At 41.7% G+C, this 12,421-nt stretch overlaps 1 protein-coding gene across 1 annotated transcript in view; it reads right to left on the minus strand.

The window, feature by feature from the left end:
* usp43b (ubiquitin specific peptidase 43b) overlaps positions 1-4,313 on the minus strand; it is an 88,596-nt gene extending 84,283 nt beyond the window's left edge. The window contains exon 1 of the mRNA XM_005926667.3: positions 3,321-4,313. Coding sequence (XP_005926729.1) covers positions 3,321-3,950 — 630 coding nt within the window. The 5' untranslated portion in view covers positions 3,951-4,313. The remainder of the gene's footprint in view (positions 1-3,320) is intronic.
* Between the last annotated feature and the right edge of the window lie 8,108 nt (positions 4,314-12,421).

Consider the following 12,421-nt stretch of genomic DNA (forward strand, 5'->3'; position numbering starts at 1 on the left):
CATGACAGTGCCACAACGTTTGTGGCAACAGCTGTGTGCAGATCAACAATGGATCATATATCCAGTGCGGGAGAGAGTACAAGCGTGCAGCGTTTAAAGCGTGGAAGTACTGACCTTACTTTAAGTTTGATTCCATAAAAAGTGACAAAAACATTCGTGTCCATTAGCATTGTGCATGGGAAGAAAACTTCTTTTTACAGCGAAAAAAACCCCTAAACTTCCAAGCAAGCACGGTTTGTGCTACGACATAATGGGAAATTCACAGAGAAACTCGCGGATTCTTCCACTGACCGCTGCGGCACACCTGCACCAGGGTAAACCTCCGCCTACGCCACCCCTGCTTTACAGGTGAAAATAGAGCAACAGGGCCGCTAGTCAGCACATAAAATATATATATTTTATGTGCTGGAATGTGCAGAAAATAGGTTTAAATATTAAACAAATTTCTTCCAGTCAGAGAATGTTGCATATAATTAAATTTTTGCTTGATGCATAAAGTTAAAAGATTAAAACTAATAAAACAAGTTTTAAAAAGGACTTTTCCATTTGATTACATTTTGTATGATGGAGTATGTAGAAAAAGTAGAATTGGGCTGAAAGATCTATCACTTTATCACCTATTCAGGTTGTGTATCGTGTTTTTAAAAAGTAACTAAGTAACTAAGTAATTAATTACTTTTGAAAATAAGTAATCAGTAAAGTAACGGGATTACTTTTTGGGGAAGTAATCAGTAATTAGTTACTAATTACTTTTTTCAAGTAACTTGACCAACACTGCTCACAACACTATGACCATTATCACTATCACTGCAGTCTAACGTAGATCTCTTTGTGAGTCATGTTCTGCACCCTGCAGCATAGATAATTGTGCAAACCTTAACATGGAGCTCGTAATTACTCACACCTGTGACAAAGACCCACTTTCACCACAGCATATGCTTCCCAAACCGGCCTATCAATACACGCCGCTAGGAGGATTCCCGTCCAGCCGTCGCGCCTGCTCACCCTAACTCCCAAACTCCCTTCTTTCTCAGGCCTCTCATGTTATGGAAACCAGTAAACTGGCTGTTGAGTAATTGTTTGAGTTTCAGGCTCTGTTCCTATCTAGGCCCCTCTGTGCAAACACACCACCCCGTTGGGGGGGGCGACGATGAACAGATCAAAACAACACATCTGCTCACAGGTTGAAGAAACTCGGCACCTCAGCCGCAATGTGAGAGACACGTCAGTGGGAGCCGAAGCCTTGGACACACTGCCAGTGCTGGTGTTATCACAAAGCAACCCAGAGGTACTTAATCTTTTTTTTTTTTTGGGTTTTTTTGCAAATACTTATAAAAGCTGCCTCCCTCCTTCTACCTGTGCTGTCCTATAAGCCAGGTGGTACTGGAATGTAGCACAAAGCTTGTTTTTCCTCCACAGCAGGACTGGAACAGACCTCTGCTGAGTCATTAACTGTAAAGATCTGCTGATCAAACCAGGATGATTCGACATTTACAGCACCAGCAGCATCATTACTTAAAATATAAAGTGCGGCACTATAAATTCTACCTAGGGTCCTTTTCAAAATGAGAACCCTTTCCAAGCCTGGCCTTTTATCTTTTCTTATAAAAGTCAATTTGATATGAAGATGGGTACTGTGGTTTGTCCTCTTCTGACAAAAGACGCAACTTTCAGATGCCAGTAAAGAAAGATAATCAACTTAAAAAACGACTAGATTAATAGAGCTACTAAAGCAAAGCTTAGTCCTTTGTGGAGAATTGTTTATTATTGGTTTGTGCTGTCTGGAGTTCCTGCAACTGGGAGCTAATTTAGCCTCTTAGAAACAGGCCTCAGAGCTATCTGATCATTTTATAATGCCTCCCTTCAGGCAGCTGTGGTATTACTCAACAGGCAATTTCAGAAAACCCAGACAGCACGAACTCTGGACCTCCTATGGTTACAAACCACAGCCAAGAAATCCAGTGTGTGTGTGTGTGTGTGTGTGTCTGTTTATAGCAGGAAACATCTCATCACATATAAAGAAGAGGGTTTTTTTTTTCTTTTTCTTTTAATCTTGGCAAGATGTTTCCGTGCTCTCCTCTTATTGTTTTAGTAATAAAATGTGATATCAGAGTCTCCCGAGATCAGAAGGAAATGAAAGTGTGGGATCGAAAAATTATTGGCAGCATCAATTATGTTTGACCGAGGACTTTTTCGGAGAGAACAACAGATGGGACAGCAAAAGAGTCAAGACAAAAAAAAAAAAACCTCCGTGATGATCAACACTCCGTTAATAGGCTGCGAAACCCTGATAATCTGGCTATCTGGCTTTCAGGTAAACCTTCCGATTCTCTGTAACCACAATGAGGTGTGACAAAAAAATCATGCACGTGTCTGTGCTGCAGGGGTCAAGATCTTTCAGCAGTCATCTTCACAGAGTAATTAGCATTTCCAAGAATAGATCCACTGTGAGTCTCTTTGTTCGCCGCTCCAATATTATCTACTTCTTGCATTGAGCTAAGGCTCAGAGAAATCCAGAGCAAAGAAGAGCTTCAGGCAGATAAAGTACAGTTGCATTTCCCCTCTATCTCTATCTTCAGCGTGGGTAGAGTAGGAAAAGCCTGAGGGTCTCCTGATAGTGCTCACTGTCCCTGATCCTCAAGGAAGAAAGTCTCTTAAGTGTAAAGTAAATCATCTCTTTCTGGTGCTCACTTTGCATCACAACTTTTTCACCTACTATAAATAAATACTGTAAAATAGAGGTGACCAAGTCAGGTAAATCTAAACGATTTTCCCCTTAATTAACCTCTTCTAACCCAGTGCTCATAAAATAATGCGAGCAGAGTGAACCTTTTTAAAGTTTTAGTTAGTAGTATCCATCAAGTCTTCATGTGCAAACCCAGCAACAGCATGAGAGCCAGGCACCTGCTCACCTTGTGCCCTCAGACTGCTGCAACTCTGAGCACCAGTGTCATTATCACCTGTCAGGGAAACCCTGGAGTGTCAGGGCAAAGCACTGCGCCCTTGTTGTTGACCATGGCAGAGGAGTTGGTGCTGTGCTATTATACAAAATGATAATCATCTGAACAGGACACTGAGAATAATCATAGTGGTGTTAAAGGCATACTGTCTGAATAACATGTGATTATGTGCGTTTAAACAGAACACCTGTACTTACCAAGGAGCTAATAATGCAGTAACTAACTGGTTGCTACAGTGCCCTTTTTAATACTGTTTCCAGTACCTTTCATTTTGTGCCTATGTGTGCCTTTCACGTTAGACAACTCACAACCACCTGCAGACTAAATTCGGGGGTGGTGGTGGGGGTGGGGGCGGTGTACCTTGAAATCCACAGACAGCTGAGGGGTGTACTCCAGAGTCCAGAGGGCTCTGACAAGTGACGCCAAGTGCTCCGTGACTTCTCCCCTGACATGCCTCGTCCCGTCGCTTTTCACCACCCCGTTCATTCTGGTTTGGCTCATGTCCATCTTGTATCGCTCCAGTCCCAGATACTCCGCGAGCAGGTCGGTGTTGCTCAAACACTGGACCACGGCGTTCATGAAACAGGTGTTGCCGTGGTTTTTCAGTCCCAGCACACCTGGGATTTTGTCTCCGTATTGGTAAAGTAGTTTCTCTCTGCCGGTGCACAGAGAAGACGACGTGCTCGAAGTGTTTTTCACTACCCGATCCCGAACTACTTGTACATCCTCTCTGATTATTCCTGAGCTGGCGCTGAGGGTGCAAGGTGCGCCATTCCGAAACCCTCCATCATCATCCTCCGCGTCCTGCGCGTCAGCGTCTCCAAAGTGGGTGAAAGTGCCCAAAGTTTTGATAATTCTGTTCATAAAACTCCCCACAGACTTTAACGATTTCTTGCGGAAAAGCTTCCCAGATTTCGGCTTCTTCTCTTTGCGCTTCTCCTCCTTCGATGTCAGCATTTCCTCCTTGTTGGCTCTGCTCTGTTTCTCCATGACAGTACCTCTACTCCCGTGCCGAGCTATTCTGAGACTGATAATTGTAGGAATTCCGATGCCGGTCTGTCACTCCTCTGCCAGCGTCCCTTGACCGGATAGCAGAGGGGAAAGCGCACGGGGGTGCCACCATCGCGGAGGAGCCAAGAGACACAACAGCACACTGTTATTCCACCGCGCTCTGACTTAAAACCTCCCTCGTCCATCCCAACACTTACTGAAGACGTTCATTATCATCCCGACACCGCTGTCACAAGCAGCATCTCGTCATGGCCGGGACAATGCGAGCCGCTGCGCCGTCCAGTTGCAGCACTGCGCGCTCCTCTCCCACTGCACCCAACTTCGCCTTCATAAGAAGGCTTATGATTGTGTAGCTGCCCCCTCCCACTTTCCCCACACACGAATGACCTAAGAGAGCCCTGTATATAGCTTGATTTGTGGTCATACAGGCCGGTCATTTAAAATCCTGAATACAAATAAAATATTATGAACGTGATGCACTTCTAAAGTCAAAACAAATTCGGCAGAAAATCACCCCAATGACGTTATAAGATTAATACAGTTGCATTGGATAAGCATTTAGATCCAAATATAAATATACGTTTAACCTTTAAAAGCAGTTCAAGGCAGGGGAGAGCAGTGTGTCACGATTTCTGAGATCAATCATCATCAATTTTGCAAATTATGAACAGATCTTAATGGCCATTAAATCACTGTTTTGCTTTCCACAATAATTAGCTAATACAACAAAACACACCTCTCAGCTTTTTCATGGATCCTGAAACAGTTTTTTGGAAAAACAGACCTGGAATGTAAATGTGTCCGTCTCTAAGGCACTTCCAGTCAGTTTCTGTTCTTTAAATGTGCTACAGGCTATAAATAACATATAACATGATGTGACAGTCAACACAAAAAGGTTCAGACATTTTTCATAGTCCACAGTGGTTTTAGGTACATTTTTTCATTTCCAAAGAAAAAAAATATTTAACACAATTCAGTTGGATGTATACTGAACACTGAGGGTAGAAACAAAGTATCGATCCTGTCACACCAACATTTATATCAATACTATCAATTCTTGAATGAACTCACCCTGTTCTACTCTTAAGACAGAGTGAGAGGAGCTGTAAAGAGTACATACCGTTAATGTTACAGTTTTTCAATGAAACAGAAAAACACCAGAGCATTTGGAGTAATGATAAATGCTCTGGTAAGACAGACATGTTTGGTACAAAATAATTAAGACAGCTTTTCAGTGGAGCAACCTCATACCAGCTGTGAAACATGAGGGTGGAAATTTTATGGTCTGAGGTTATCTTGAGCGTTTGGAAGCTTGTAGTCAAGTGAGTTATGCATCCTGTCTCAGAATGCTTAAAGATAATGAGGGACCATCTGCCTGAAAGTTTAAGTTGAACCATGAGTGGGTCTTTGCAACAAGGAATGGCTCAAAAGGGAGGGTCATGGAATTTGAATCCTGTTGAAATTAAGGGGGATTTGAAATAGTCAGCATGTGTATTAAAATAAAGATGTGGATGAGTTTTGTATGAAAGAGTTGGTCACATTTTTTTTAGGAAGACATTGTCAGAGAATGTTGAACTGTTATGAAAGAAAGGATTTCTAGTTTAGCATTGCTAGTTTCTCTTGCCATGACCCCACCCACCTCCCCCCGCCCCACCCCGCACAGAATAATTGTTTTTATACTTGATAATTTGGTTGAATAAAAAATTGAAAAAGCTTTTTTACCCCTGCACTTATGTTCAAGAACTTTTCCATGTGTTTAGCAATTATATAAACATTTTACATCATATGAGTTTTAATGTAAAATCTTACTTGCCTCTAGCAGATAGAGTTTTGAACTGAACAATACATTTTAATGTTTTTATTTATGTACCACCGAGTCAAAAAACAAACAAACAGTCATTTCAAGTCACTTTATATTGTAAAGACAGTGGGAAGGAAAAACTCCCTTTAAGCCGGAAGGAACCTCCAACAGGACCAGGCTCAGGAAGGGGCGACCATCTGCTGTGACCGGTTGGGGGTGAGGGGAGGAAGACAAGACAAATGACAGTGTGGAAGAGAACCAGAAAGTAATAATAACTAATAATTAAATCTGGAGTGGCATATAAACATCATGGAAAGCTGACAGCAGCCCAGACTTATTGCAGCATAACTAAGTAAGGGTTCAGGATCACCCGATCCATCCCTAACTGTAAGCTTTATCGATAAGAAAAGTTTTAAGTCTAATCTTAAAAGTAGAGAGGGTGTTTGTCTCCTGAATCCAAACTGGGAACTGGCTCTGCTGAAGTACCTCCCATTCTACTTTTAAATACCCTATTAAAGGGAAATACTGGAATGAAGTAGAAAACCATTTAGACGTCAGCACAAAATCGAATGCAGCGTGAGGCTGTTTTATGAAGAAATCAATAATGCTATTCTAAAGTCATCACAAGTGTAAGATCTTTCATTTCACATTTCCACATTCCACAGATCCTTTGGCTGAAGATACATTTGCATCAGTGCATCTTTTATATGGAGTCTCCTTTATTATTCCACGTTTTACTGCCAGCATACCTCAACTTCTGTTATACAATGAATCGTTTTTTGCGAAGATGATATTACTTACGTGGGTAACGCTGTCAAAGCTCCCTGCAGTCAGCTCTCTCCCCTGAGGCCAATGCCAGTAAATTAAACTCTTGTTTATTGGCCTTTCACAGAGATATGGCTGCTAATGAAACTGCTAGTCTAATGTCCTGAAATCTAGCAGTTCTGAATAAAAAAGAAGGGGTGCATATCTTGAACGTGTGCGTGTGTGCGCGTGCGAGTGACCCCAGTAGCCTCCAGCAGAAATTCATTAGCTAAGCCTTGGAAGCTTTTATCACAGGTTACAGTGTTCTGGATTATTACTATCATTACTGGGCCGTGAAGCATGGGAGAGCTTATCTCGTTTGCTCACCACATAGATATGTTTAATCACACTGTGCTGTCATTTATAATAACACTAAAAACTGCAGATTTATTGCAGCAGCGAGCAAAAGCGTTATGACCAAAGCTCCTCCTGCCTTCTAATGCAACCTGATGAGTGAGACTGAGCCAAGTTTTCTCCGAGAGCCTCCTACTCTTCTTCCCTTCATAGTGGCGTTGATGATGATATGAAATACCTGCTGTTGTTGTCGGTAGGAAACAACAATCCCACCAGGAGGCTCAATTTGAGAGGAAAGAGAGAAAAATCATGAAGTGCTCTAAGCTGAGAGCCTGAAAGAGCTGTCAGTGCATACAGCAGAAGGGCTTGCAGTCTGAATACTACACGCTGAGTCTGAAGGCCCGTACCCAACCAAGCAAAGCCGGAGGCCTACTTTCCAAGCAGCATCTGACTCAAAGAGGAAGTCTCTCTCTGTCTGTCATGCATCACTTCCCAAACACACCACCTTTTCACGTGAAACCACAGAAGCAATGCAAAATATAGTCAAGCAAATCTAACTTCCATGAAATTAAATCATGTTTAAATTGAAGTTGTGCTTCTGCACAGACTGTTTTTTTTATGTTTTCTTAGTCACAGCAAATCAGATCTGCTCAGGATTTTTTTAAGTCCAATGAAGCTACAAGGAAGTCTGCCAAAAGTCTTGGACCAAAATATTTGCTTCATTCACTATCCAACTTTTTAACTTCGGAAATAATGAGCCTTGGGCACCTTTGAGTGGCTACCATCTATCATTATAATGCTGAGCTGTCTGTGGCAAAGCCGTAATCACCTCTGTTTGGCAGTTGCCTCCTTCCTGTTTCAGCCTCCTCTTTCAGTTATTTGATGTTATGTTTAGAGAGATTCTCAAACCCCCGTCTCCCCTGGACCAGTCGCCAGTCTGTCGCAGAGCTAACATAGACAGACAAACATTCACACCTACGAGAAATTCTGAATCAACAGACATGGGGAGAACACACAAACCTTGCCTCATGGTGGATTCAAACCCAGGACTTTCTTGCTGCTGGTGTCTGTTCAGGGTGAGTGACTCTAGCAGATCCCAGGAAGGACATCCAAGATTTTTGCCTAGAAGTGCAGTCCTAGGAGGGGCAATGATACCAGGCAGGACCCTTAAGCATCCAGGCCTCTCACAGAGGACCCGAAAAGACTACACACAGGTGAAGAGGGACGACTTTTCCCCAACCAGATGTACCGGATTGCCCCGTCCCTCCCTGAGCCTGGTTCTGCTGGAGGATTCTTCCTGTTAAAATGGAGTTTTTCCTTCCCACTGTCACCAAGTGCTTGCTCATAGGGGGTCATCCAATCATTGGGGTTTTCTTTGGATTATTGTAGGGTCTCTACCTTAAAATATAAACCGCCTCGAGGTGACTATTGTTGCGATTTGGTTCTTTATGAATAGCATTGCATTGAAATTGAATTTAATTAAAAATGCTATAAAGCAGATTGATATGTTCCTGCATGCACGGCCCATGCTTTATTGTCTTTGATGTGAGGAGGCTCGCACATAAAGCTGCAAGCCTTTAAAACATTAATGTAGTACCAACTCAAAGTTCTGATTATAAGGATAAAATACACAGCAGAGTGTTTTTCTTTCAGAGTGCCGCAGCATATATAATCAGTTCTGCAGCGTCTTGGCCCAGTAGTTAACTAATGTTATTCCTCTAAATGAAGCGCCGGTTTTCCCTCCGTGACACTTTTACTGCAAAGAAGAAAATGTCATCCCTAAAGATGAAGTAGACAGCAGAGCCCATCTGGTTTCCTGAGTCACATATGCTGTATGCTGCGGGAACAAATGCTGCCTTAACTGATAGAACAATGCGCTATCACTGTCACGCTGCCCTGTTAGGGCTGCCTTGACACGAAAAAATACAACCAGAGGCAAGAGCACACCAGTTTATAGTTTCTGAACATTTCTGAACTTCATCAAACATAATGGAGCACGGTGAAAGTTTTGTTTCATTTGACTTATGGTGTTGAAGCCCCGCTGTGGTTCTTTCAGTAATAATGGGAGGTACAGTGGGGCAGTGCAGATCACAATTATTTGTGACCACTTGACAGACACGGAGAGGAAACAGCACACCCTGAGGAAAACAAGTATTTTTACAGGATGTTTTGCAAAAGTTATTAAAAAGTTTAATAAGGTAATGGCAAATATTAGGAACTAAAATCATTTCAATAATTTCTTTACATGAATGTGTTTCAGCAAAAAGAAAGCAGAAGGGGTTGAGTGGGCGAGTTCTGGCTTCAACCGGGTCCCAGATTATGCAGGCCCCATCTGAGCTGGCAATAACACATTCCTTGTCAATGCCTTTAATCTTAATGCATTTGGCAGAGGCCTTATGCTTTCTCATGGACTCCAGGAGCCTGTGAGTCCTGGGCTGGATCTCCCACACACGCACCTGGATGGAGAATAGACAGCCATCAGCTTAACAGCACACATGAGGCAACTAACACAGCACTCCCTCCAGAGACTGGTGCCCAGGCTACTGAGCTATTTCTATTCATGCCCTATTTCATCCACCACCAGTCCTATTTTCACTGTATCAGGACTGTTATCAGTAACAGCAAGAATTCAGCAAAGAACCAAACTGGCTCACATTTAACACTGTGGCAGAAATGCCTTTTATTTCTTTCGCTCAGCACCGTGCTTAGATCATGAATATTAAATATGTATTTTTATTAAAGTCCCCTGGTGTGTTTTTATCTTTCCTCCCGATCCTCATTATTCTTTTGCTAGTTCAGGTGGTGGCATCAGCTGTCAATCCCAAGCTGTTTGCTGTGAGACCAGACACCATCCTCTGTCCTCTCCCAAAAGTAAACACTTTTCTCGCCATTTCTGTCGAGAATAAGAAAAATATTTATATATATATTTTATATTTATGTATATTAATGGAAGGAGAACGTTTGTTTTGTTTTGAAGCTGTTATAATTGTTGACATCTAGAAGAAAGAGGGGCATATATGACGGGAAGTATCTGCAAACTAAATAGAAAAGCGAGAGATGAATAGCAAAAAACACTTAGATTTGGTTAAATGAAATCTGCTGGTTAATGATGCTTCTATCTGTCAGGAACTGTAGAACAGCAGGCACCCGTACTGGATGCTTTGCTGCAGTAAAGGGTTTATAATTGCCTGTAGTGCCCAGAAGCAAACCCAAAAGAAAAACAACCATCATTTTTATAATTTCTATCATCTCTTTTAATAATTCAGAAATTTAATTTCTTCAGAAATAATAGACAAAACAAAACAAAAAGACAGCCTTCTAGGCCATCTATCCAGAGGACTCACACAGGGCTTGTGCTGTAGCGCCCTCTACTGATGTTTTTTTGAGTTTGTCTTGCAACAATTTCCATTTCAAAGCAGAGAGCAAAACAGAGACATAGTAACAAATGAATATTTAACAGATGATGCTGTTACTGATGATGATGCTACCGGTGACAACAGGCCAGCGCTCACAGCAGTAGGACTGCCACAGTGCATGAGCATCTGTTACAAAGGGCTGCCCATATCATTTGCACAGTGAGCTCTGAAGTCTGTGAGGGCGAAAGAGACCATTTGTGCTGCGTCAGCATATCTACGCACAGCCACCTGGTACTCTGACGGTGCACCTGCAGCCTCAAAAATGCAATCTGCTACATTCTACGTAAGCCGTGTTGTACCACTGATATCACCAGAAAGGTGATGCCATGTTTGACCTCACGAGAGCAGCAGGGGATCCGCTCCACAACAAGAGGCACTCAAAGGAAGAAGAAGAGAAGAAGAAGGAAATGCAAGAGTGCAAACTCGCTCTCTGGGCAGCATTTACTTCTAAGAGAACGTAACTGCATTTAGCTCATTCATGATATATAGAATCCCCATACACCAGTATCATGTCCTAAATGTTGCCAATGCAAATAAAGGAAGCAGAATTTTGAGCAAAGTTTTAAAGATAAAAGACATTTTTATAAAAGCTTGACCTTATTTGACCTTTGTCCTGACTATTTCTTTTTCATTCGCCTTTTTTACTCACTGCATGTGCACACCATTCTGCATTTAATCAGTAGTTATTAGCTAATCTGTTGCTCTCCTCCACAGTGAGTTTTCTGTTCTGTCTCCTTCCTTTCACCGGCAACCGGTCACAGCTGGCTGCCCATCTCTGAACATGGTCGCTGGGAAGTTTCTGTGCCATTCACTATGTCTATGTGTTGCCAATGCAAACAATGGGAGAAAAAAACATAGCTTCTTAGCTCTATATATCATTATTATCACTTTGACCTTGAAGGAGGGATCAGAGGTCAAATGTGGGATATTTTAAATCTTTATACTGTAGTTTCTATATGTACAATACACACCAAACTTTCTGTGTTATAAGGCTTGTTGTCAGTTTTCGACCAATATATCACTGAATTAGCCTTGAAGACCTGGAAGGCTTTGAACCCTTAAGGCAGATCTCTCATGTGTTTTCTTCATAGTAGACTTCACAGATTTTTCCTTGGTTTCTGTTTTAAAATATCTGATGAAATATGTCTCACTCTCCTCCATGTTGCCTGCAGTGACATCTAACGGTCTGTTGCCTCAAGAGGAGTTTTTTTTTGAAGGAGGTACAGATCAGAATGTATTCTGGTGTTGTGGGATTTTCCTCTTTCTAACAGATCATTTTCTGTCGTTGCATCATTCCTCAGCAAGCTGGAGACCTCTGTCGTATATTTGTGTTTTTGTACACCTTACCAAGGTGTACCAATATATCCGCCCTTCGTGAAGAGTATAACATTCAGTTATGTCCGAACAGATATTAATTTAAATGTCTGGACAAGCTGCTGTAGTAATTAAGCTTCACTTGTGCAACTGCAGAAGTCTGATAATTTATTGTGTCAGTTTTAGCTAAATAGAACAAATAACCTTAACACAGCATCACAGTTGCATCACAGTCTGCACAGTTTTCAGTTTGCTTATGTGTTCAGTATTACAGTCATGGGATTTGGTTTTACCTTTTCGATGCTGTAAATTACCTTGATGAGACTAATTTCCTGATAAATAAGTAAACATGCTGCTGTTGACTGGCAGTAAATTTCAATGTGTCTTAGTAAGACACGAAAGCATGAATCATTGGCTAACCTTGCTAACTTTATGTCAAGCCCTCGATAATCTAGTGCTAGTGAATAAAAGTAATATTATACACCTGCACAAATATGATCAGTATGAACCACCAGCCTGGGCCTCTGTGGAGACACATTACAAACACTGATGAAAAGTGTCTGATGTGTGAATTCTTCTTGTCCAGGACTCATTCATATACTGAATGAGTCCTGGACTGACACTCAACAACAAAACTTTGAGAATCCACTGATACAATGTTACAGGGAACCTGTGAACTAAATACTTGGAAGCCACGTGGAATTTTCTATCATTCATTGAAACACTTCTTATAGTCATGAATGACAATTTCTAGTTCAGCAACAATAGTGTCAAAAAGACCATCAGACAGTCAGAGTTTCATATGTAAAAATATATATGGA

The sequence above is a fragment of the Haplochromis burtoni genome, unplaced genomic scaffold (assembly GCF_018398535.1).
Source record: "Haplochromis burtoni strain Fernald_Lab_line unplaced genomic scaffold, NCSU_Asbu1 Contig_45, whole genome shotgun sequence".
NCBI classification, from domain to species: domain Eukaryota; kingdom Metazoa; phylum Chordata; class Actinopteri; order Cichliformes; family Cichlidae; genus Haplochromis; species Haplochromis burtoni.